Source organism: Leptopilina boulardi, unplaced genomic scaffold (assembly GCF_019393585.1).
Source record: "Leptopilina boulardi isolate dan_hultmark-lab unplaced genomic scaffold, ZJU_Lbou_2.1 LbouV2_370, whole genome shotgun sequence".
In the NCBI taxonomy this organism is placed as follows: domain Eukaryota; kingdom Metazoa; phylum Arthropoda; class Insecta; order Hymenoptera; family Figitidae; genus Leptopilina; species Leptopilina boulardi.
The window spans coordinates 395,287-422,377 of record NW_026137941.1 but is presented as its reverse complement, the minus strand read 5'-3'; the positions used below and the strand labels follow the sequence as shown (position 1 = coordinate 422,377).

Genomic DNA, 27,091 nt, shown 5'->3' with positions numbered 1-27,091 from the left:
ATTTAAGATGGCGTCTGAGAGAAACAACAAGAGAGGCAAGGATCCGCGGAAATCATAACATTCCATAAGGATAAATGAATTAATAAAAAATAAAAGTTCAATTCCTCGGTTTAATTTGTATAATTATATATAAATAAATATTGCGAGTGAATAAAAAAATGGCAAAGTCAGTTCTTGGTTCGGATACATTACCAAAAGCTGGCAGAGTTAATGAAGGTATGTCAATCCTTTTTTTTTCTCTATTGTTATATATCTGTCACTCAAATCCTTTCATATTTTCTCAAAAAAAAAAAAATCTTTTCCAGTTTGTCGTGAATGGTTGGTACATGAAGATGGTGCTCTTGCCTATCGGCTACAAGATGAAGAAAGTAAGTTTTTATTTATTTTATTATATACAAACACATATTGTTTATACATAAATTGAGTCATTTTTTTACGAGACATAAAGAACGAAATTCCGATCGACTAACGTCAGCTTGAAATCGTGAGAAAAAAAGAGAGGAATAAATTATAGAGGTCTCGGTTCTCTTTATATGTATACAATCAGAAATAAAAAAAAAGTTTAATGATCCTTTCTCTCTCTGTAATTATTTCAGAATATTTTTTTTTATATATAATTTTGAAAATATATTTCATTGATAATTTTAGTCAAAGAACATTATACTGGTAACAAAAGTCGAAATGCACAAGTTCGTGAAGATTTGCCAAAAGCTCGAGTCGAACAGGAATTGGAAGCAATGCGTTATCATTCACATGTTCAACAACAGTTAGTAGATATATATTTTTTTAAACTATGAATTATTTTTACTGATTTGAAATAAATTAGCAAATTAATAATTGTAGAGAGGAAAAAGATGCTGTTGTTGCAAGGCAAATAGCCCTGACATTAGAACGAGAAGAACAACAAAAGGATCGTGAACTTCGTGAAAAAATGAGGTTACAGCTTCGAATGGATGACGAGGTCGCACAAATGGAAGCCGAACGGGAAATTCAACGTCGTGTTCAGGAAGAAAAAGATCAGGTAAGTAGATTTCTTTCTTCAACTCTTGAATAAATATTTTAAATTACATTTTCAAATTAGGAATTAGCCAGAAAGCTACAACTTGAAGAAGAGGAACGAGCAATTGATTCTCAGGATGGACCAATTAATAGTCAATATCTTCTTGATCAAAAAATGGCAATAGAGGCTCAGGATGCGGAACTTGCTCGAATGTTACAGGATAAGGAACGAGCGAAAGCAAGACGTGCTCGTGAACGTGCTAAACAAAAAAAACTCGAACGACAACAACAACTACTACAAGAACAACAACAACCACAAATTGAGGAACGTAACAATAGTCTTGAAAAAGTACAAAGACCCGATAAGCTGGACTTGAAGGTCTATTCGGAAAAAGGTAAAAAAAAACCTTATCCCCAATATCCTGATACTGATCCCGAGGAGATTCAAGTACTGGAAGACGATCCAGAGGAAGAGATTCGTGAAGTTCCAAATGTTGCAGCAATGATTGATCCAACTTACAATGGAAATGCTTATCGTAATTCATCAACAAATTCAAGTAATACTGTGAGTCCTGTTTATACACTGCCAACGCCATCACCACAGGAAATTATGGTTGACGATATTCCATGTTACATGCCAATTCAAGGTCAAAGGCGTAATCAAAATCAATCGCCACAAACAAACGAAGAGAAAAACAATAAACGAAGAGTTAAAGACGGTTGTAAGCAACAGTAAAGAAAAAAAGAAAAGAGGCTTTTAAAATCAAAATCTAAATTTTGATTTATCAGAGGGTAAATAAGATTGATTTTTTCCTTCGAATGAGTGTTGTTCATTAATTTCCCACTATTTTGTTAATATTGGAATTTTTATATTTTAATTTTTTTTTTTTGATAAGTTTTCTATTTTTGTATAGTTAAAGAGAAATACTCACACTTTTTTTCATCACACTTATAAATATAAGAAAAATAAAGAAATTAATGAACTCGGAATGTTTATATAGAACAAAAGTTATAAAAGAGATTGTTGCCATAGTGTTCAGAAATTTTAAAAAAATACTTTGTAGAATACAAAGTAAGTGCCTTTCATCACAAGGTACATGTGTATTTTTAGATTAACAATTTTCTCTACAAAATTGTTTCGATAAATTTATATTTTTTATATTGATTTCGCAATTATTTAAAATGTACTTTCAATATTTAGATCTGTTTTTTTTTAAATTATCATGTGAATCTCAAAAACTGAATCTTAAGAAAGCCTCTCTGTGTATTTAAAATAGGAACAAGTATTTGTGACTCGATTTTATTAAAAAAAAAAGCGGCGATAAAATTGAAACTGCCAAAGATTTAAAAATTTTTATCTGGCTGGCTTTTAAACGAGATCACTTTGATTTATTAGAATATTGTTTGTACCAAATAAAACAAAAAAAAAAAAAATGCGCTATATAATTAGCGCCATAATTATTGTCGCCGTTAACGACTTGAATGCCTTTCCAATTTTATTGTATATGTAACAATATATTACTTATTGTACAATGTATAACACAGTATTCGCTTAGACTTCAAAAAAATTTCCTTCTGAAGGTCTACAATTTTTTTTTAAAGACAAAAAAAATGCGATTTCTAAACCAAATTATTTACAGAAAATTTGTTTATCATAAATTAATTTTAGACCTTCAAATCGAAATTCATAATTTACAAACGTACCGGTATTATATAGATCTTAAAAAAGTTTTACTATTGTAATGCTTTTTTTTATCAAACAAAAAAATAAGAATGACTGCACCGATTTATAATTGTGCCTTGCGCAAATTTTTGCGTGCCAGCCTTCTCCTAAAATAATGTTTGATTTACAAACATTAAAAAAAAAAATTGAGCTTAAAAATGTATTACTCTACGGTGATTGGAGACTTGGTGATTTATTATCAATTTTCTTACACATTTATTGTACTAATATAGCTGTACATCAACATAGAAAATAAATTATTTACATATGTATATTAAATAAGTATTTATTTTTTCTTGTTCCGAAAAGAAAAAAATTTAAAAAAAAAGAAAATAGTAAACTAAATAAATTTTCTCTAATTAAACAAAACTAAAATGTAAAAAAGAAAATTAATACCAAAAAAAGAAAATATTTTTTCTGTAAATTTAATGTTTTATACTTATTTTCAATTAACAAAACTCAGTTGATGTAGACTTTTCTTTTATATTATATTTCTAAAAATTATAGAAAAATTAATTTTTTATAAAAAAAAATGAATATTATTTTTACCGCTTATTTGATTTACCCAAAGTAAAACTATTTCTTGAGTTTAATTTTGTGGGAACAAACCAGACAATAGGATTTCTCGATTCCTTACAATCTTCATGGAATTCTTTTTTTTCCTCCACAACAGCTCTTGATAATTCATCATCAGCATCTTCTTCCATTTCCACTTCAGTTAAGATTGGTTTGAAACTTTTATATCTGCTGTGATCAGAGCAAAAAAATACAAATAAAGCTAAATCTTTGAATTTAAAAAAAAACAAAAATTTAAATAGCTTTAAACTCAAATATTACCTAGAAAAAAGAAGTTGAAAGAAAAGACGTGTGTGTAAATTAAAAAAATTTACGTGCTAAAAATTTCTAAATAAAAAAAAAAAAAAAATTAAGTTAAATATAATTTGCCTTAAATAGTAAATTAAGTAAACTTTGGGAAATGGTTAATGAAAAGTTAGTGCATTTTACGAACAATAATTTTATTAATGTCATCACCATTTTTTTTTCTCCAAAGTAAAATAGAAAAAGTAATGAATTTTTTTTTTATTTCTTTTTTTTTTAAATAAATTAATTACCTAGGAGGGAGGCTTGTTTGTTTCGATCTGGTATGCGGTGGTGAAAAAACAAAATTGTGTACTTGACTTAATCCTGAAATAATTAAAAATAGAAAAATTATAATTATTTTTAATTTTAATTTTTTTTTAATATAAATTTTAATATTAAATTTCTTAAATTACCTTTTTTATCTTTTGGCGGTGATGTTTGTTCAGGCGGCGAAAAAGCAAATTCAGAGCTAGCATCATCTTTTTGCGATGCTTTTCTTCCTCTTCTTGGTTTTTCCACTTTCGATTCTTCTTCTTTTTTCTCCTCAACGGCACTTGTTTCAGAAGCTGCTCTTTTCCTTCTGGAATGTTGTCTAACAACACGTGAATTCGATCTCATTTCTTCCTCCTCTCGACTCTCCTCTAAAATCACATCAGATTCTTTTAATCGTGTACTACGTGTATAACGTTTAGTTTCACTTGGTAAATCAACACTTGCAGCGCGTCTCGATCTTGGTAAAATTTCCTTTTTTTTCTTCTCAACAGCTGTTGCTCTCGTTGATTTACTTTTTGTTGGTAGATTTAAAATTTCTTCAACTTCTTCAGGTATCGATTGAACCGATGGACAACGAGTTCGTTTTCTAGTTGGAGGAATATTTATTTCTTCTGTTGTATTTTTAATTTTTATTTCTGATTCTTCATTTTCATTTGATGCTTCTTCGTTTATTTTTTCTGACGATCGTTTCGTTTTTACTAGTGAAATTTCTTTTGGCACAGAATTTCCTCGTCTTCTTGTTTGTCTCACTGTTTCCACTGGTTCGGGATTTACAATTTCTTTTGTTAGAGAAGCTCCTCTTGTTAATCGTGGCAGTGGAACTTCCTTCGTGACGGAATTTCCTCGTCTAGATCTCGTTGCTGAAAATAAATGAAAATTATTAAAATATTAATTATTTTTTTTTTTTAAATTATAATAGACTTACTTCTTTTAATTGTTTCAGTGGTGTCAATTTCGACTGGTTCCAAAATTGTTGACTCTTGTGTTTTGGATGCAATTTCCTCGATGCATGTCAAATCCTTTTGCACTGATGCCGCTCGTCTCGTATTTCTTCTCACAGCTCGTGATGTTTCTTCCACTTCCTTTTCAATTTCTTGAGAGGAAATTTCTTGTATTTTTTTTGGACGACCACGTTTTGGTGTAACTTGTGTAACTTCCGATTCAATTGAGATTTTTCGACCTCCTGATTTATTTCCCTGATCTAAGGTTGATGATAAAATTTCTTTAGCTAACGAACTTCCACGTCTTGTTCGAACTTCTTCCACTTGTGATTCTTCATTCTTTCGTTTAGTTTCTCTCAAAGGTGTTTTACATCGAACGGCTTTCTTTTCCAATTCATCGGAGTCAATTATTTTCGTAACCGAAGAAGCTCTTCTTGATCTTCTTGGCGTTGATGTTGAACTCTCCTCTAAATTCTCCTGACTAGCCAATAATGTTTTTTGTATTATTTCCCTACCTTTGGAAATTTTCTCATCAGTTGTAATTATTTTACTATTCGATAATGAAATTACTTTTTGTGCTCTTGTTTCTCGTGTGCTTTCATCAATATTTTCTGGAGTTTTTTGTGATCTTGTCTCTCGTTTCTTTTTAATTTCCTCAATTTTAGAAGAATCATCAGTTATTAGATTTTCTTTAACAATCGAAGATGCTCTTCTTGTTCGAATTTCTCTAACTGGCGTATTACGAAGTGAAACTCTTCGTTTTGAAATTTTTTCAATTTCTTGATTTATTATTTCTTCCGATGGATTCTCAATAAGGGATGTTGTATTATAATTACTTAAATAAGCAGAATCGGATTTCGAAACATCTGATTTTAATTCAACTTCCAGTGGATTTATTTTTTCAAATTCATCAATTTTTTCACTATCTGATAAACTTTGATTGAGAATCATTGTCGATTCATTATCTAATTTTGAGAAATCAATTTTCTGAGAAATATCCTTAGAAACTGATTTCTCAACAGCAGTACTGTTTGATAAACTTTCAAAAACATCGTCTTCATAATCTTTCAATGGTAACATTTCCAATTCATCTGAACTCTCACCTTCCAATTCTTTTCCATCATTATCAAGAGAATGATCCATTATTGTTCCTTCAGGAAGAATATTTCTATTTGTATCTTCATGAACTTTACTATCATCATGAACATTCTCACCGTTAATTATTTCACCTTCTTTTGTCGATTTTTCATTATTAATTTCAACTTCGTCGTCTGAATTAATTTCAATCGTTCTATCATTTTCTTTACTCATTTTATGACTAATGTTAGATTCTTCTCTAACAGGAATATCAAGTTCTTCAATGCTCACATCTTCAACAACAGTGTCATTTAATTCTTCATTGTTCTCATTGACAATTTCCATTTCTTCAACGACAGTTTTCACGACACATGTAAATGACATTGATTTTGTGATACGTGTCGTTTTGAAATTTTCATCATAACTTGAATCTGACAATATTGGCGATGAATAAATTGATTGTGGTTCTTTTGTTCGATAACTTTTACAACTATCATTTGAATTTGAAACATCTTTACTGGATATTGAATGTGATGTTGGTGTTCCAGGTAAAGAGGATAAATTAGCTAATGATAAATTAGCACTACGTCTTTGTAATCCTGGTCTTGGTCTTGGTCCAGGATAAGTAATACTCGTATCGGATAATATTGAACTCTCTTCTGATCGTACACTGACACTTGGACTAAAGAAATGTTCCTCACTTATTTCCGATGGTTCTTCGTCAATTATTTCTTTAGAATCATTAATTGCCTTAACGCCACTTGTATCAAAACTATCGTCATTTAATTGACTCACACTGAAACGAATTTGTCTTGGTTTTTTCTCACTAATTGCCTCAGATGGTAAATCAACATTAAGAGTATTATTAAGACTCGACGAATCAGAAAGTCGGATTAATTGACGAATTTTGAGAATTGAATGCGGTGTTTCAAGTGATGTACCTATTGGATTTGTGAATTTTGTTTTACATTTAACCAATGGTGTGTTGAATAATGCATCAATACCCAATGTAGATTTATCTAAACTTTTATTGAATTTTATTTGATCTCTTTTCTGATTATTTGAACTTCTACATTGTTCCTGAGAAAGTTTAATTCTTTTTGTCTCGGTCAATTCAATTTCTTCATCGTCATCCTCATCTTCCTCTTCTTTTCTCTCCATTGGACGTTTCTTTTTCTCCATAAATTGAACACAATTGACAACACTGCTTGGTGGATGAATTTTCAATGACATACAAGGTGCACTCACAAAAGGTACCTGAATTCTTTCACCACGATTAAATGTCTCCTTTGCCTTTCTAATCACAGTGTCATAAATTCCCTGAACTCTATTATAACTTCTAGCGTGTGACATTGGCCTTGGATATCGTGTATCATCAATATCGGAATTTTTTTTCATTTGACTATTAGTAAAACGTCTCGTAATATCGGGTAATGTGTTATTGTACGCTTTAAACATATTTAATGATATTGGTTCATTTAATTGAAGAGCAAAACGTGAACTTGATGAAATTTGACTCGCTTCCAAATGACGTGAACGTTGAAGATAATAAATTAATTTTGTCTCCTCGCATTTGTCCTCCTCGAGAAATTTAATAAACGCATCCTCCTCCTCTTTATTTAAAGATAAATGTAAAATTTCCGCTAATTTTCCATAAATTTTACAAGCACGGAAAAATCTCATAAGAAGTTGTGAATAATGTGACGATGGCCGACAATGAAATGCTGATTGTACCAAACCATATTCAACGGAAAGACTAATTACCGTCTCTTGTTCCTCAACTGACATTAAAGGTGGTTTCCTCACTCTCAAATAGATCAAAGCCATTTTATGCTGATTCTCATGAACTAAATTTTTAATCACCAATTGATGATGCCAATCTTTGATATCAGATTCCAATATTAGTTCCATTGTGATAACATCGAGAAAACCTTGATAATCCTCATGATCAAGTAGCCAAAATGCTTGAACAAGTTTTATAAGACTTGGACTCAATTTAAAAGCCGCTGGATATTTAATAAGTTGATTTTTAATTGCACATGAATCTTTTAAAAACATTGATAAATCCAAGAGAAAATAATAAATAATTTGATGTTTATTCTCTAAATCAATGTATTCATCCTCATGACAATCGGCCAAATAACAACGAATAAGAGATTGTAAAGAAGGCGCTGGATATTCACCCACAGAACCAACGTCAACACCTTCCTTTTCCCATTGTGATTTTAATAATGAACATTCTCGATTTATCAAATTATCAATAAAAAGACAATCCTCTTCTTTATTTCTCTTTGCGTTTAATTTCTCCCTTCTTTCTCTATACATTCCCATGAGTCTTTGATAAGGATAACAAATTCTATCATCACTCTCCAATAATTCCGGAAGTAATCCCATATCATGAAACCAAAGAAGAACTTGAAAATAATTTGCAACTCTCTTCAATGCTCTTTGTTGTCTTATAAAATCAATCGAATCTCCATTCAATTCATTAACAACAATTGATAAACACTCAAGTTGTTGACAACAAAATCGTAAAATTTTTGCCTCCGCCTCACCAATTTTTGTGCCCGATTGATCAAAAAGCGATGCACTTAATTGATCAGCATAAATTTTAATCGACGTACCACGTTGAATACTCCAGCGGATAAATGCAGGAAACAAATACGATGCACTACCATCAGACCATTCTTTAGCGCATTTAACCAAAAAATGCGACCAACCTTGCTCTAAACACAAAGAGAGTAACATTTCCCTTTGTTTATTATGATCGCTATTAAACGAACATTCAACATTAAATGGTACAAGTCCAGCTGCAATGCAACGATGATATAAATCAATCGGTTGAATTAATGAAACAGGTCCCATAATCACAATTTTTCTCAATAAATCCGCTTGTACACCTCTCGTCAACCAAAATGTTATTTTACTCACACTTAATTCAATCCATTCAAATGATAACGAATTTGGAAAAAATAATTCCTCCATTACATTTGGACCACAATTAACAAATTCCTTAATTGATGATGGAACATAAATTGTACTGACAATTAAATCTTTTACCGATGTTGGCATCAAATTACCAGTTCTATAACTTGCCAATATACTATTTTGATTAGAACATTCCGATGCTGTTAATGGCATTTGTTCACGATACCATTGATTTAAATCAAATAATAACATACGATTATTTGTGCCAATTAATAATAAACTTTCTTCACCACGACGTGACGACATATCACTTTGATCAATAATATTCTCCCTCTCAATTGGTAATAAACAACTAATTGTATCGCCTTCATCTAATTCAATTTCAAATTTTAAACTTGGATCACCTTCAAGTTTAAAATTCATTTCATCATTATCTGATGATGATGATGATGATTTTTTATCAAATAGCATCGCATACATTCGAAGAACTGGAGCTGCAACACCTGAATCATCTTCACATGTTATCCAGAGATAATAAAATGGTCTTGGATCATCAACTGGTTCTATTAATGCCAAATGACTCACTGACATATTATCATCAAATTTTGGACTTATCCAACCAATTGAACCATCACTTTGCCATAATATAACACGTCCAAGGCAACCTGCTATTAGGCATCCTATTTTCTTTGAATTTATTAGCGACGTTGTCAATTTCTCCTCTGGGAGGTTCATCAACTCAAACGTCTCCCGATTGAAACCTATATATTTATCAATTCCTGCAAAAAAAATTTTTTTGATATTTTTAATTGAAATAAATATTTTATTATTAATTAATCGAATAAGTTTTTAAAATCTTTTAATATTGAATCAAATTATTTTCATTTAAGTTAACATCATCAAATATTAAAATAAATAACTGAAAATATCCTTAAATATCAATTTAAAAATTTTTTTAATCTAATTGAAACTTTTTTCAAATATTAAATAAAATCATTGAAAATATATTTAATTATTACATTAAATAATTGAAATTATCTGTAAATAATAAATGAAATAATTGAATAACTTTCTTATATTAAATAAAATAATTGAAAATATCCTAAAATATTTAAATAGAATTTAATCAAATTTTTGAAAATATTTTGAAATATTAAATCAAATAAGTGAAATTATCTTTTAATATAAAATACAATTATCGAAATTACCTTCTTATGTGAAAAAATAAATAATTGAAAATATTTTCAAATAACTCAGATAATTTAAATTAGCTTTAAATATTTCATCAAATTATTAAAATTACTTTGTTAAATAATAAATAAAATAATTGAAAATATTTTTAAATATTAAATCAAATTATTGAAATTACATTGTGTTAAAAAAAAATAATTGAAATAATCTTCAAATAATCAATAAAATAATTGATATTATCATCAAATATTTATTCCAATAAGCTAAATTATCTTCGAAATTTTAATTTAAATACTTATACTTATTAATTAATAAAAAAAAGTGAATACTCACGACTATTAATTAAACTGTAAGCTGAATGTTTCTCTTTAATACAAGAACGTCTCGATGAAGAGGAAGATCCTTTAGAATTAGGAAGTTCAATCTCATAAGGAGATAATTCATCCGTTACAAGATAAGGATTCACATTGTCCCATGATGATCGTTGAAGATCAATAATAAGATAATCAAAATTGCGTAAAGCAACACACGCCACACCTGAATTACTTCCAAAAATTGTTGCTACTTTTTCATCACATAATTCTTCCCACTCGGAACCTCCGCTTATCACACAAATTTGTTCTACACCACATGGAACCTAAAATTAAATTCATGTCAACAATTTGTTTATAAAAACAAAAAAAAAAAAGACAAAATAAATATAAATACAAAAAATATGTATATAATATAAAAAAAATATATAATAAGAAACTAATAAATAAAAAAAATTGTGAAATAATTTCAAAAAACGGAAATAATAAAAATGTTTACTTACTCGTATGACTCTTAAAATACGTGAAGTTGTGCAATTGAAGACACAAATCATACCAATAGAGTCTTTAATTTTTTGAGCGTCATTATCGAGACCTATTAATAGCAAAGGAAGTTGTCCTGCTTGTGTTGGAAATGGAGAAACAGCTGTTATTCGATATCTAAAATTCCACGAACTAACGCTTTCTCCTGTTCTTGCATTTAGAACAATTAAACGATTACCAAAACTTAACCAAGCATGATTTGTTCCATCTAAAAAGCCACCCAACGGTTTTATGGATTCAAATGCATCATTTGCTCCATTACCCGGTGATTGTTCATCTTCTGATGTTGCACTAAGTCGATCCCAAATAGACGATTGAAGTTCGATAATTCTGCGATTCTAGAGACAAAAATAAAATCAACAATTTAAATCAATATTATAATTAAAAAAAAAAAGAAAAAAAAAACAATTAATAATATAAAACATTTGACACAGTGAAATTTAATTCTCATCGTGACATTAAAACTTTAAAATTAATTTCAAAAACACATTCTAAATAAACACACAAGTAGAATAATAATAAATCTACAAATATAATGTAAAAATAATGAAAAAAAATGGAAATTTTAACAAATAGTAAAGAAATTTTTGTAAACGAGCGGGAAATGCGTACAACATAATTCCAACCACGCGTTTCTTTGGAATCAGTAATTTTAAGATTGAAAAAATAGATAAAAATAGAAATAAAATAATTTACTTACTTCGCAGTTTGTATCCTCCAGCTCCTTCATGATTTAATATAAGGTTTTCAACCCCATTGACGTAAAAAACTGTGTTTTAAAAACCGTTTGAACAATACTCTAGAGGTTATGTTTGTATCAACTTACAGCAATTTTCACTAGTCAAACTCTAAAGATACAATATCAAAATGATATTATAATTTAGCGTGTACTTTGAGTAATAATTATCACGATAATATAATTTTGTAACGTTTCACAAACCATATAAACTAAGTTTTATTTTGCATACAATACATAAAAAGTCATTTCAAAACCCGATGTTATAAGTGTGAAGTGAATGATAAATGACTGCCAATTGTAGCGTACAAAAAAAAATCATGCGCAGTGTTACCAACTGATTTTTACTATACCGGAAGTGACGAAACAGTAACGTTTTGAAAAATATTAAGAAAAACTTATTATTTGAAGTAAAATACTATAAAATCATTAAATGTTAATATAGTAATAATAATTTGAGTTTATATAGAATCATAATATCTATAATTTATTAGTATATTTTTAATATTTTCTATAAGAAATTAATAAATACAGTTCTCAATTTTAAATTACTGGCCGTTGGCTTCTTATTGCGCACTGGTTACTGCGCATTTCAACCACACTTGTCAAAATCACTACTTTTTATTAAGATAATTCACTAATTTTTAATAGCATTATTTATATTAAATTTGTAATTAGTAAATTAAATATTGAAAAAATTAACAAATTAATTATTCTCATAGATTATAGTTGATTTAAATATACTCCTTTAATTTAGAAAAGTTTCTCAAATGACTAGGTCGTTCCCTCTATCTTCCCCCCGAAAAAACTAAATGTAACGGACATTTCACTTTTTGTGCTTTTTTACTCGTCTCAAGTATTGTTAATTGGCGTCATTAATTAATCACAATTAATCGGCATTCAAAAGTGGAAATTAATTAGTTTTCAATCAACGAGAGTATTGTTCAATACCTTCTAAAAAGAGGTGAGTTAAATTTACACTTTTTATCGATAATAATTCGTCTAAATTTGCAAAAAAAAAAAAAAAAGTAAATTTTTTACGTTTTTTTTATACATTCGCCATTTTTGTTGCCTGTCTCTTGAATTAATTGAAGGTTCAAATTCGGTAAGATATTTTCTATTGTGAATAAATTAATAAATACTTATATAAATTAAATTTAAATCGATTAGAAAAATTAAAAATATTCAAAAAATATAAGAATTGAATTTATTATAATCGTTATATGAAATTTTTCTCTTTTTTATAATTTATCAAAATTTTTGTATAAAATGTACACAGTGGAAAATATATTTACATTACAATTGAATATTTCTCAAAAAGGAAATATTACACAATTTTTTTTGTGATTTTAATTATTTTTAAGGTTAAGTAATTATTTTTTTTTTATGAATAACATCGAGTAAGTGTTGCGAGTGTCATCATTCCTAAAAGCATTGATGAGGCACAAACTACCGATAATGTGTCTCGATTATAATTTGGACAGAGTTCCTTTTCTTGGCATCTCCTGAAAAAAAAAATAATTATATTTTCAAAATTAATTCTATATGGTAAAAAAAATTATTTTCATTTTACCATTGCTCTATGAAAATTACAACAAGACCGGTTACAACTTTATCAAGAAATGTAACCACCGAATAGATAAAAGCACTTCTATCGGTTCTCGATCCAATAAGTTCTGCCGTTACACTCAAAGCTGTAACCATTGTTATTGAACTTCCAGCTCCAATTAAAATTGCAACTGAATATATAACAGCAGTGCTACTTCCTGCAAATTCAGTTACAATTGCAGCCAAAGTTCCTGTAATTGCCCCAATTAAATAGCAAGCCTGCAAAGTAGATTAATTTCTCAAAAAAAAAATATTTAATTACAATTACGTTTAAATTAAAAAAATTTTTTTTTTTTTTAATTTTATTTTTACAGAACTGAAATGGAAAAAAAAGAGGAATACCTTGGAACCACAGGAACGATTGATGTATTTTAAAAATATTGAGGATACAAAAGATGCGAGATATGAAACCAAAGGCACAGTGGCTAAAGCTGCTTTTCCCCCTTCATACGTTTCTTCAATATATAAAGGTAAATAGACAGTTGCTAATGTTAGAAATAATCTACTTGCAACGTATAAAAGAGCAACTCTCAATAATATACTTGTTCCTGACATTCTACGATTTGCATGAAATCGAGAAACATTTTCAACATTTGATTTCAATGATGTATCTTCTAGTAAATGAGCTTTGAGAAAAATATGAAATAGAATCGTTGCTGTTATTCCAAGTACTGTTAAAATCAACACAATATTCTGTAAAAGAACATAATTTTTGAAAATTTTCTATTTTGAATTTTTTATGGAAATTAATTTTATTAATTTGAAATATTTTATATTGAAAGACTAAAGAATTTTCCATTTACTCTAAATTTGTAATCGTCTTGCGTTCCTAATCTCACAACAAAATCTTCACTAGTCGGTAAAACTATCCAGGTGACTATGAATACTATCACAGCAGCACCAACTTGTGCAGAATATCTAGAATTTTTTATGAATTTCTCCTTTTTAAAAATTTATATATTTACATTTTTAGATTTAATTAAAAAAAAATTATTTAAACAAAAATTTAATTATTTATGAAATTCAATTGATATTTTTTACCGAATCGCAGTTAAATCTGCTCGTACAAGTGGAGAAATTGTTAATGCTGGAATCATAGATAAATGTGAAATTTGAACAGCTGCCCAACCAGTTTGAAAAAGTGTTATACTAATTATATAAATTGTCATCATTGTTTTTGGATTTTCTGATGTTACAAAACTTCCAAAAATCACGGGAAACGAAAGTGTCACCATAACCGATCCAACAATGTGCCAAATTTTTTTTTTCGCATAATTATCAATGAGAAATCCAAAAACTGGTGTCATTAAAGCGTCAATAACTTGTCCTGTAGGAGAAGAATTTTTAAAAATTAGAATTTAATTAAATTCTTTAATAACAAATAAAGCAAAAAATAATTAAGATTAAAAAAAATTAAATTAATTCGTTTTTTTGGTACAAACCTAATAGTAATAGAGAACCAGCAACTACAGGTTGAATAAGAGAAATTCTTTGTAGAAACAATAATGTGTAAGAAAACCACATGGCAGCTGCTAAATCATTGAAAATATGTCCTAAAGCATAAGCATATCTTGTTGCAATTGCAACTTTACCATCGACAAGAGGAACTCGTTCCCCTGCTTCATCCATTTTTTTTTTTTTTTTCTTAAAGAATCCGATTTAAAAATGGAAACTTCTTTCTTAATTATAAAATCAAATTGATAAATGTTAACCCAGACATTGTTTTTTATTTTATTATCTGAAACGAGAAAATTCGATTTTTTAGAAAATCACCAAATTCTATTTCATTTTTTTCTTTATTTTATAAACTTAAATTACTATTATTGAATTAAAAAAAAAAATTCTTAGTGCATTTATTCATATTAGTTATTTTCTATTTCAGGTTTCGAAATTCTGGCGCCAAAAGAAAACGGATATAAAAAAAAAAAAAAAATGCAGAGAAAAGATCAAAACGTAAAATCGAAATTTTAACTATGAGCTACCGAAAAAATTAATCCACGTACAAGGTAAAAAAATAGATTCCAAATTATTGTTTTTCAATTTGTTTATTTTGTTCTTGAAAATAATATTAATTAAAATAAATTAATTAAATACAAAAGTAATAAAAAGAAAAGAAAGGAAAATCGGATATTCAAAATAAATTAAAATTGAACATAAAAATAAACACTAATCGTCTTTCATATGAAGACTTACAAAAATAAATTGAAATAAATAAAATTTTAAATAAAAATACAAATAAAATAAATAAAATTAATAAATGCAAATAAAAACCTAATACAGAAAAATACAAAAAACCAAATACAAATAGAAAACAAAAATATTTCAAAAATAAGAGAATTCAAAAATTCATACAGCCAATTTCTTAAATTTTTGACATAATTAAAACAATTATCAATGGAAAAATACTTAATGAAAATTTTATTAAATATAATATAAATCAACACTTCTTTAAAGAGTACTTCAGAATTGTTAGATGCTTCCTTTCACTTTGTCATGTCACATACTCTACTTCCTCATAAGGAAAGATTACAAAGTGAAAAAATTCACTTTTCCTATTAACCGCAATTATTTCCTCTTTTTCTATAAATTACGAATTATAAAATATTGAAAAAGTAATTTTTTTAATTTCCACTGCTTCAAATATAGTTTTTCTTTAAAAAAAAAAAAAATTTTCTTGTCTAATCTAATTTTTACACAATTTATTAAATTTCAAAAAAGAATTACCTTTCAAATTATTATTTTTTTTTTTTGTCAGTTACACTTTGTTGATAAACTTTGTAAAAAAATGTTTCCTCATATTTCACAGAGTTTACTTTTTTGTTTCCCCTTGGTTTTTCAAATATAATTATTGACTTATTATCAAAACTTAAAACACACGCGTCACGCGTTATTCCAATTTATAAAAAGAGGAAATCCACTTAACACCTGTGATAACTTAATATGACAATACAAAAAAAAAAAAAAAAAAAAAGTGTTTAATGTTCGTAGGCGGCGCGCGATGTGCAAGCGAATCACTGCACGGCCAACGATATCATGTTTTATCCTCAACTATATCGCACACAGTCACATTTCCTTTAATTTCATTTCACTAACTTTGACAAATTATATTTTAATATTGATCACGATGCAATAAATTTAAAAATACATTTAAAATATTTATTTAACTTTTAAAAAAACGAAAAATAAAATTCTACTAAACAAAAAATTCCTAATAGAAAATTGTTTGTTTTAAATTAGCAAATTTATAAATTACATAAAATTAAATTAAATATTTAATAGTAAATGCAATAATTAATTTTCATTTTTGTTTGATGATTCTAATCAGTTTGTAATTAAAAAAAAAGAAAACTGGTACTTCGTTATGCGTCATTATTACAATACCGAGAGGTATTTAAATTAATTGGATTTTGTTTTAAGAAAACAACAAAATTAATTAACAACTGTTTAATTAAAATTGTCAGATTATTATTTTTTTTCCGGTATAGTGTTTTTTTACTTTTAAAAAAATATAACAATCGAAAATAGATTGGAATTCAGAATATGATGACTATATATATAAGTGAACTCAAAGTTGGATGAAATGTAACTGAGTAAAAGTCATACAGGAATGAACATTTTTTTTTTTTATCTACCTTTACTTTAAGTTTTGCCCTCCATGAAACATGAGATTCTCAAGAGAAACGCGAAATCGATATCACGTTTGTTCTTGTACGGTCTCTTTTCCACTCAAGAAAAGTTAATTATAATATATAAAATAGGACAATTTTCTATTTGTAATTTTCATCTATTATAAGAATTTACTTTTTTTTCAAGTAATTTAATTTCCAAAAAAAAATTAAAAGGAAAAATTATACAACAAATTTTAATTTGTTTTAATTACATAGATTTATAAAAAAAAATTCAGTTGGTGATTAAAAAAACACGCGTTTAAAATTTGCTTATAAAAATTATTTATTTCCCCCACGAAATAATCTATAAAACAAAAACACTTTTCAATATAAGTGTTTCCATTATATTTAGCATTTTATATAAATCTTTTTTTTTCTAATATTTGTTTTTTATATTCAGTCGGAAACTTGTATAAATCTGCTTAAAATAATTACGTGAATATAAAAAAAAATGATCTTCTATAAATAACAAAAGTACAATAAGAATCAACAAGGAAAATTAACATAGAGTATTTTTCAATATATAATAATAATATATAACTTATTTGAAAATATTTTCTTTGACCAGCATTTTTTAAGCTTTTAAAATTAATATTTCTATTTTGTAATTTCATATTTAAAAATTTTTTAAAAAATAAAAAGAAAAATTAACAAATGTAGGATAGATGACAAAATCCTCAAAAAGGAGGTAGAGACGATATTTATGTATCTATAATGGAAAAAACAATGAATAGAGAAAATTTTTTTTCTATTTAAAAAATTCAAATAGAAAATTATTTAGGCATAGATTATTTTAGAACCAAATTAGATTTTTGCAACTTGCAAAAAATAAAAGAAATATCATAGGAATTCGTTGAGTTGTCTTAGCATATCCCATTTTCATTTATTCCTTTCATTTCTTTTTTTCTATTCCATATTTTATATTACTGTCTTTTTCTCATATATTTCGGTAACTGAGTCGTCAATAATTTTATATATATATACAATATTTCTTTTTTTTTTTTTTTCATTTAAATTTTCTTTCGACTTGAAGCCGAATATTCCGTACCTTCAAATTGTCGCAAGTGAATCTGCAAATTTCAATTTAATTTCATATAAAAATACTCAAGAAAATAAATATTAATTTATTTAAACTAAAAAAAAATTTATTTTTTTTTACATTAACTAATTTTATTTTTTACATTTTCCCTCAGGAATAATTTAAAAATAAAATTTGTTTATTTTTGATAAAAAAGAAAAAAAAATGCTTACCTGTAAATGTAGATTAACTTCTGCTGATCTACTTAAGTAAGGAAAATTACCGCCACTTTTTAAATGGGCTAATTTGGCATTTGGATAGCATTTGTACATTTCTTCTCTGACAACATTTGATAAAGCGTATTCATCAAAAACGTCCATTATCGTAATTTGTAAATGACTAATTTTTTGCGGTTGCACATAACAATTTACACAATTCATTGTTAATCTCGATGCCAATTCCGGTTGTGTTAAACTCTCCAGCTTCAAAAAAAAAAAAAAAAAATATAGAATTTTGTAATTTTTAGTTCATTTTAAATTTAGTTAATTTTTAATTAATTTAGAAATTATTTCATTTAATTTTACCCTTTCAACCATAAAATCGATGGCTTCTATTATTTCTCCATCAACTTTATCCGATTCAAAATTTCCCATTACCATTTTTTTCAACACTAATGATGGAAGTATCCAGAACCTGAATAAAAAATTTTTTTTTATTTCATTAAAGAAAATTCAATTTTAATTTATATTTAAAAAGATTTCGATTAAAAAAACTCACACAGCCGCGGAATCATTATAGCTGAAGACTGAAGTATCCGTAAATGTATTACATAAAATTAAAGAAAGTACCCTTGGACAATGTGCATTTACTTCTGCAAATTTTTGCGCCAAAAATCCTCCTAAAATTTCAATTTTTTCTTACTTTTTATATTTTTACTTATATTTACTTACTTTTATTTTTTTTAATTTCTTCTGTGTAATTAATTTTTCAGATTCATGTGATTAAAATTCAGAAAAAAATTGGATCCAATTTTAAATCTACTCCTTTGGTATATTCAAACAAAAATTAAATCAACTGTGCTCTTATCATCGAAAATAAATATACAAAAGTGAGTATTGCAATCAATATCATATATTGTTAATGATCTAGATTTAAATTTTTATCACAAGAGTCAATATCGGTTTAAATAATAATAAAGAAGTGAAATTCAATTTATGTCCTATAAATTTTTTTTTTGTTTGCTTTTTTGCAATTTTTGTTTTTTTTTTTTTTTATAAATTTTTACCTAGAGAAGCACCGAAAAGGTGAACCTTATCTAATTCCATGTAATCCAGTAATTTTTTGAATCCTTCACACCATTCTTTAACATTCCAATAAACAGGTGCTTCAGCCTGAAAAATAATTTAAAAAATTTAAAAAAAGAACACTTCAGTTATATTTTTATTTATTTATGCTTTTATTTTTTTTTACCGATATTACTCGATATCCTTTTGCCGCTAATCCAAGAATTTGTTTAAAAAAAATATCCGCCGTTCCACTGGCAGGAGGAAGACAAATGAGAGGGCACTTAACAGTCTTTGGATTTGAATCATATACTTTCCATCCCTAAAAATAATTTATTTTCATTTATTAACAATTCTTTTTTTAATTATCAATTTTTAGAGGAAAAATTCGCGAGATTTTAAAGTCTAAAAAATTTGCTGAAAAAAAAAAATTGAAAACAATTTCACAGGTGATAAGAAAACATAATAATACGTCTAAATTTCTTTAAGGAATATTGTTTAATAATATATATCACAGATCTTTTGTATTGATACGCGCAATATGAGTGAAAGGAAAAAATATTTGATATACTTGTAGAAGTTTCATATTACGAATATTATTTTTTTTTTTTTATTAAACATTATTCCAAATATTTTAAATTTTTTATTTATTAACAAAAAAAAATTGCTTTTAAATAATTTAAAATAGTTTTTTTTATTTACAAATAATTTATTCATATTTTTAGTTTTTTTTTTCTAACTAGTTCTTTGTTTTAAAAAAATATATTTTACTCATTATTATCATTAATAAAAAGATAAAGTACTATTGACGTATTTATAATACTTTTTTAATTTATAAACTAAATATTCTAGTAGAAATAATAGAAATTGATATCGTTTTTGTAAAATACGTACAAAAATCACGTGTGATTTTCTTCGGGAAATGATAAAAAAATTTTTTTACGCTTCTACTCTATTCACTTGTCAACAAATAAATTAATTCGATTTATCTTTTATCATTTTCAGTTAATTAAAACCTTTATAATGAGACAGGAACAAAATAGAAATATAAATTTTAATAAATTATTTTCAAATTTGAAAAAATTATTTTAAAAAATTATTTAAAAGTAAAAAAAAAAAGATTTTGAATTTAAAAAAAATTAAATATTTAAACAATTTACCTTAGAACCATCAATATCAACAACAATTTTTCGAAGTGGTACAGAACTTCGAAAACTTAAATATTCGTGAGATCGAGATAAATCACTACAGGAGGACATGTTCTTTTTTTTTTTTTTTATTTATTCTACTAAAGCCGGTAGATTATTATAATTTTCATTATAGAGTAAAAAAAAAAAAATTCAACTTCTACACTCGTATCGGATTATTGATATTACTGTGACAGAGTTCACAATGAACAGTTGTATTGGTTCTCTCAACAACACAACAACAACATTCTTAATAAATTTCTTGTTTTTCTCGTTTATAGACGATTTTACTCTAGTAACAAAAATTCAGCGACACTTGCGTTGCTTTCGGAAATTTTTCAAAGCTCTCGAGTTTCACTCGACGGATAAATTGTTCCGACTGATGGTGTCTTTTTTTAATTTTTCAATTATTTTATTATTATATTTTTTTCGAATTTGTTTTAAAATTTGAATATTTAAACTATTTTTGACTTTGTTTTTAATTTCTTATGATTTTAAAATGGAAATTTTATTTTTATCGACAGTGGATGATAATGATTTCTTACTAATCATAATTTAATAAACAATAGGAAAATAAAAAATAAATAATTAATAATAATAATTAATTCTTTTTATAGAGAAAATTGTTTTAAATTAAACAAATTCTAATCTAAATTATAAAAATTGTAATAATACTATTTTTTTATTACATTTTTAAACATTTTTCTTATTTAATTAATTATTGTACTATTATTTTATTATTTATTTTCTTTTCTAAAACAAGTTTAGGAGAGGAAAAAATTTACGCACATTAGTGTGGGATATTATTGTTGTTATTGTTATTATTATATTTTTTATTATTAATTTACTTATTTTTATTATTTATAATTTTGATTTTATTGTAAAAATTTAATTAAATTCTAGGTACAATTAAAATGGAAGAAAGTGGAAGGTTTCACAATTTACAAACGCATAGGATTTAGTTCAACGATCTTATCAGTATTTGAAGTAAACATTTGCATATTCAAAGAAAGGGTTGCAACCATCTAATCATTGGTCAGGGTGTGGCAAAAATAAAAAAATATGTAAGTAGAACGATCACATACATTAAAACAATTTGACACAGAGTTTGCGCAAACTGTATATAATTTACTCTCTAAATTTCAAAATACAACAATATTAAATTTATCAAAAGAAATTGAAATTTCGTCAATTTAAATTACCTATAAAGTAAATTTATATTTATTATTAAAAATATATATATATTTATTTTTCATATTTCTTTTTTATTTATATAATAGAAATTTTGTTCTCCAACACAAAAATCTTAAAATTCAGAAAGTTTATGTATATATTTAAATGTATCTCAAACTCCCAGGGTTAAAACAACGTGAAAAAAAAGACCTTCCTTTCCTCGACTTATAGTTCATCACTTGTAAATTCCACGCCCCAAAAATATTTACTTCGATCCTGGATAGACAACTTTGCAAGATTAACGATCCCAAAGTGGTATTACCTTAGGGATAAACCAAGCGAGTGCATATTTTGTTTCTATATATTCTGTATTACTCGACGCACTTTTAGTTTTCTCCTTTTTTCCCCTTATATACTAATTTTTCAATTCCTCATTTAACACAAATACTATAGATTTTCCAGACTAAGAACTTTCAAGTCAATTAAGTTTCTTTTCAAAAATATAATCCGATTGAGAGACTAGGAAAAAAAATATATTTTTTTTTATAATTATATCTGTCTAAAAGACGAAGCTGAAGTATACGCAACGTTTATATAAACGATTTTTAAAGAAATAATTTTTTAAAATGAAAAATTCTATAATTTTTTGCCTAAAAAATATTTTTTGTATAATTTGTTGATTAATGAAAACTACAAGAAATATTTTTTAGGCAAAAATTTATAGAATTTTTCATTGTAAAAAATTATTTCTTTAAAAATCGTTTATATAAACGTTGCGTACTTCAGCATCGTTCTAAAAGAAAATTTTTTTTATCACCGCTTTTGTTTCTGTAAAGAAAAGCTCTAAAAATTCCACTAAATGAAAATCCCGAGTATTAATTTCAATTAATTTGATTATTATTAAAAATTCACTAGTTATTAATTCAAAATGATTATATAGCTTCTTTGTGTTTTCATTTATTGAAAAAAAAAACCCTTAAAATTACATATGATTTAAAGAAAAAACATTTACATGCAAAAACATCGTGACAAAAAGGGTTATTTGTAGATAGTGTTGTCAAGGTGAAGGGGCGCGTTGGAATAAGAGTTGGTATTAGTAAACCTGTCACTCACTGCGAAAGCAAACGGTGGTTGACTTTTTCATCCCCATATATATATATATACGCCCGCCTTCGAGAATATTGCTCCTGCACTTCTAGTTGGAATTTGTTTAATTTCACACACTCTACAATGTACATAAATATCTCCATTTAAATAAAATCCAAAAATACTTTTAGAAATAATTTCCCTTGGATCAAATTTTTTCCTTAATTTTGGTAAGAATAAAATCAATTTTAAGAAAATACTTCTTTTTTCTTTTTACAAATTTTATTTGTTTTACAATTTATTTTTAGTGTTAAAATTGTTTTGTAAAAGTGTAAATGATTAGTGTACATCCCATGATTGAAACGCCATACACGCCTTCTTCTTGAAATCGATTTAAGAGCAAAAACAACCATTAATCTTTTCACTCTCTGAATTTAATTTAGTGAGACACGTGAATAAATGAAATCTACTAAAGTAAACGAATTTTTTTGTTTGTTATTAAATTCAAAAATATTTTTAAACAAATTTTTTTTCATTTAAAAACAGTTCATTTAAAAAAAAAAAGTTTTCATTGAGAATTTGGCCTTTGAAATATGAAAATTTATGAAAAGAGTTTAAAAAAAAAACATTGCTTGTTAACCGAAAAACTATCATTATAACATCAGTTTTGTATATATTTGTATCTATATACAGGTGTAAATATCTGTAATACAGAGAGAGATCATTAATCTTCAGCCTGCAATTTCGGTCCATGAAGGCGACATTTACCATCTCTCTCTCTCTCTCTCTCTCTCGTTTGCTCTTTCAGCATCAAGCTTCATCTACTTTTATCTGTCTCACTTTTGCCTTCCTTTCCTTCCTTTCTCTCCTTCTCTCTCTCTCCTGAGAGTTGTTCTCTCGCACAACCGCGGGATAATTAATGATCCCCAAAGCGATCTACTACTCAATGGTGTCTAATTTTAGGGTAATCTCTCTTCGTCTATCTCGACTTTTCCATCTCCATCTCCACCTCTTTTTTAAAAGTAAAGCGTGCTCTTATTTACTTTTTTTTTTTTTTTTTTGTAATAACAAATTTCACATAATTAATGTTTAAGAATTTTAACATTTTATTCAATTCTTTTTTCTCATTTTCGTTTTAAATATTCTACTCTATTCACTTGTCAACAAATAAATTAATTCGATTTATATTTTATCATTTTCAGTTAATTAAAACCTTTATAATGAAACAGGAACAAAATAGAAATAAATATGATGAAATTTTATTTTAAAAGAAAACTAGTTGAAATATTTTTTATAGTTTAAAAAAAAATTTAAACAAAAGCTTTTAAAATTCCGGTTTAAATCCTTTCTTGTATGATTGGAATATTAATGAATCAATAGAATGTATTTTTTAAGTACAAGGAGCAACGATCACACGCCAATAAAGATTGTTTAAAAAAAAAAAACATAATGAAAAATATGGAGATGAATATTTGAGGAGAGAGACCCCACTTGAAGGAATGATTTGCGTAATCTCTAATTACTATGGAAAAGTGCGTTAGTCGGATAAATACTAAACAAAAATATATTTTCATGACAATCGTTTTTGGACTCGGCGAGATGTGACAAAAGGGAGATTTCTGCACAATATTTCGTATTTGCTTCATTATATACGGGCAATTCGTCCGAAAGTTTTATCTCTCGCCCCGAGATGAATAAGGAAGCGACTACGAAAGCTGGAATTTCCGGTTGATTCGGCGCACTAACGAAGGGGTGATTTTCACGCGATTTACATCCACATTATTGGGGAGACGATGTCGAACCCCAATATATATATATCGCATTTTTCATTGTTCCCTTCTCTTCTTTTTTTTTTTTTTTACACAATTTACACAATAATGGATGCACGCACGACTTAAGGACAAATTAGTGCAGAAACCGTTGGATGAACCATTTATGGATCGTATATATATTCCAAGAAAAAATTTTTAGGAATATTTATATATATGTATTTGATACAAAAAAATTATTTTTATTAATAATAATTTTTGTAAAATTTTGTTTTGTAATTTTTCTGTTTTATAGGAGATGACCGAATAGAAGAAAAATGTTTTATTTAAATTATTTTGTTTTAATTTCAAATTTTTTTTTCAATGTGTTAACAAACAAAAAAAATTGTTAATGATTGAAAAAAAATTTTAGTTACAATTTAATTTATTCCATTTGTACGCGTTTCAGCTAACGCAACGATTTGCTGTTTTTTGCTGCCGCTGCATCGTATTCTGTAAAGAAAGAGGACTTTCTGAATCAACGTGGGATATTTGGATTTAAACAATATTAAAGAAAGAGGATAACAGATATAGCTGATATTCTGAAATATGTGGATTACTATATGTTTAGAATTATGTGAGTTCATGGAATTAAGAAAAGAAATTTGATTTTCGCAATCAACGTGGAATCTGAAGCATTTTGGATGTTAACAATATTTAAGGAATATATCGAAAAATATACAGATCTTCAAAATGTTGTGAGTTCAGAAAATATAGGATGAACTTCTTAAGGAGAGTATGTATTACAAAAAAAAGTGGTAAGGTAATGTACAAAAAATTCTTTTTCTGAAATTTCTTTTTTCTCGCAATTATTCTGTTACAGGTGATGACTGAAAGAAGAAAAACGTTTTATTTAAATATATTTTGTTTTGATTTTAATTTATTTCAATGTCAAAAAAAAAATTTGTTATGATTAAAAAAATATTTTTGTTACTATTTTACTTATTCTATTTGTACGCGTTTCAGCTAACAACGATTTCCTGATTTTTCCTGTCGCATCTCGCATCCTGAAAATAAAGAGGATTTCATCGCATATCCTGAAAAGAAAATGGATTTTCATAATCAACGTGGGATCTTTGGATTTAAACAATATTTAATGAAGTGGACAACAGAGAGCTGCTATTCATAAATATGCGGATTACTATCTTCAAAATTTTATGTCATTTCATTGAATTAGGAAAAGAAATTGTAATTTCGCAATCAACGTGGGATTATTATATCTTTAATATTTTCTGACTGAAGGAAACATTGGTTGTACTATTTATGGAGCGTATGTATTTCAAAAAAAGTGGTAAGGTAATGTGCAAAAAATTTGTTTTTCTAAAATTTCTTTTTTCTTGTAATTATTCTCTGTTACAGATGATGACCGAAAGAAGAAAAACGTTTTATTTACCTTTATAATTTGTATTAAATTTTGTTTTTTTTTCAATATGTTAACAAAAAAATAATTGTTAATGATTGAAAAAAAATAATTGAGTTACACTTTTACTTATTCAATTTGTACGCGTTTCAGCTAACAACGAGTTCCTGATTTTTCCTGTCGCATCGCAGCATAAAAAGAAAAGTGGATTTTTCGCAATCTGCGTGGGATCTAAAGCATTTTTGGATTTAAACAATATTTAAGATTTCCTGATTTTTCTTGTCGCATCACATCATGAAAGGAAAGTGGATTTTCTCAATCAACGTGGGATCTAAAGCATTTTGAATTTAAACAATATATTTAAGGAAGTGGACAACAACAGAGAGCTTATATATTAAGAAATATGCAGAGATTACTATCTTTAAAGTGTTTCACATTTTTGGATTCAATGAGGCTATTTAAAGGATATATTTTTGGATTCAAGGAGGCTATTTAAAGGATATAACAACTTCACAGGATTGTAAATCGCCGCTTAAACTCCAGGTATGTTTTACAATTTCTAATCCCCCCAAAATAGGGAGAAATATGATTTTTCCTCCCAAACATTTATCGACAAATTAGAAAATATATCGATGAAGTATTTTTATATCCGTATTTCTAAAAAAGAACTAAAAAAGAATAGTATTTTTTTTTGTAAATCTTTTTTTTTATATATATTTCACAGAACTTTTGTGTATATACAAAAAAAAATTTACAAGATTTACAGAAAAAAATATTTTATTAAAAGGAAAAATTTGGATTATTAAAAAAAAATTATCAAGACAGTAAAATATTCTCGAAGAACGAACAGGGATTAATTCAGGGAAATTTTCGATTTAGTCGTTTTTTTTAAGACAGGTTCCGGTGTATCGTACCTATATCAATATTTAATCATCGCCGACAAGATGGCGCAGGTAATACACGCGTTGGGTGAAACGCCCGTACTATACAAGAGAGGTGTTCATAATATAATCGTTGTGGGCACTATTGATGTTTACTTATAATATAGGATGTTCAGAAATTATATAGAAAAAAAAAATGACACATTCTGTTGATTTCACTCTTTTTTCTTCTTTCTAAAAAGTCAAGTTATTTTCTAGTCCGTAAAGACAAAAAAAAATACCTGCTACAATGAAAATTTAATAAATTAATATTTTTTAATTTCGTTTATTGGTAATAATTAAAAAACCAAAGTGATTAAATTTTGAAAGTTTAAAAATTTATTATTTACTAATTTCTAAAGTATAACAACGTAGGATATACTAGAATTAATTTTAA

At 26.7% G+C, this 27,091-nt stretch overlaps 4 protein-coding genes and 1 long non-coding RNA gene across 9 annotated transcripts; 2 read left to right on the top strand and 3 right to left on the bottom strand.

Moving 5' to 3' along the window:
- The first annotated feature begins 12 nt into the window (after positions 1–12).
- On the top strand, positions 13–3,004 carry LOC127287456 (coiled-coil domain-containing protein 50). The gene is made up of 5 exons (XM_051314398.1): positions 13–216; positions 306–368; positions 649–766; positions 844–1,021; positions 1,082–3,004. Exons 1-5 carry the CDS (start codon positions 159–161, stop codon positions 1,733–1,735), a joined length of 1,071 nt encoding a protein of 356 aa, XP_051170355.1. The 5' UTR covers positions 13–158; the 3' UTR covers positions 1,736–3,004.
- Positions 3,005–3,131: 127 nt separating this feature from the next.
- Positions 3,132–11,864, bottom strand: LOC127287453 (protein ELYS). 3 transcript variants are annotated; one of them, XR_007843886.1, is made up of 8 exons: positions 11,548–11,864; positions 10,808–11,185; positions 10,327–10,630; positions 4,782–9,581; positions 3,997–4,716; positions 3,835–3,907; positions 3,560–3,625; positions 3,344–3,469 (listed from the first exon to the last, which is right to left on the bottom strand). XR_007843886.1 is itself a non-coding variant. In XM_051314392.1 (7 exons), the coding sequence occupies exons 1-7, from the start codon at positions 11,575–11,577 to the stop codon at positions 3,268–3,270; spliced, it is 6,507 nt and encodes a 2,168-aa protein (XP_051170349.1). In that variant the 5' UTR covers positions 11,578–11,864; the 3' UTR covers positions 3,132–3,267. The 3 variants fall into 3 exon arrangements, 2 of the variants coding, with proteins under 2 accessions (XP_051170349.1, XP_051170350.1); XM_051314392.1 differs by lacking the exon at positions 3,560–3,625 and having other exon boundaries at positions 3,132–3,469; XM_051314393.1 differs by lacking the exon at positions 3,560–3,625 and having other exon boundaries at positions 3,132–3,466.
- A 565-nt stretch (positions 11,865–12,429) lies between these two features.
- On the top strand, positions 12,430–26,311 carry LOC127287436 (uncharacterized). 3 transcript variants are annotated; one of them, XR_007843884.1, is made up of 7 exons: positions 12,430–12,547; positions 13,506–13,661; positions 15,074–15,197; positions 18,869–18,985; positions 21,251–21,411; positions 24,824–25,177; positions 25,381–26,311. It is a non-coding gene; the product is annotated as an uncharacterized LOC127287436 (long non-coding RNA). The 3 variants fall into 3 exon arrangements; XR_007843883.1 differs by having other exon boundaries at positions 24,824–25,710; positions 25,928–26,311; XR_007843882.1 differs by having other exon boundaries at positions 24,824–26,311.
- On the bottom strand, positions 12,768–16,331 carry LOC127287434 (major facilitator superfamily domain-containing protein 12-like). The gene is made up of 7 exons (XM_051314370.1): positions 15,916–16,331; positions 14,634–14,929; positions 14,233–14,518; positions 13,995–14,109; positions 13,534–13,884; positions 13,157–13,410; positions 12,768–13,088 (listed from the first exon to the last, which is right to left on the bottom strand). The coding sequence occupies exons 2-7, from the start codon at positions 14,818–14,820 to the stop codon at positions 12,968–12,970; spliced, it is 1,314 nt and encodes a 437-aa protein (XP_051170327.1). The 5' UTR covers positions 14,821–14,929; positions 15,916–16,331; the 3' UTR covers positions 12,768–12,967.
- On the bottom strand, positions 17,125–20,647 carry LOC127287435 (maspardin-like). The gene is made up of 7 exons (XM_051314371.1): positions 20,321–20,647; positions 19,348–19,482; positions 19,163–19,268; positions 18,655–18,775; positions 18,462–18,570; positions 18,111–18,359; positions 17,125–17,929 (listed from the first exon to the last, which is right to left on the bottom strand). The coding sequence occupies exons 1-7, from the start codon at positions 20,417–20,419 to the stop codon at positions 17,870–17,872; spliced, it is 879 nt and encodes a 292-aa protein (XP_051170328.1). The 5' UTR covers positions 20,420–20,647; the 3' UTR covers positions 17,125–17,869.
- Positions 26,312–27,091: the final 780 nt, after the last annotated feature.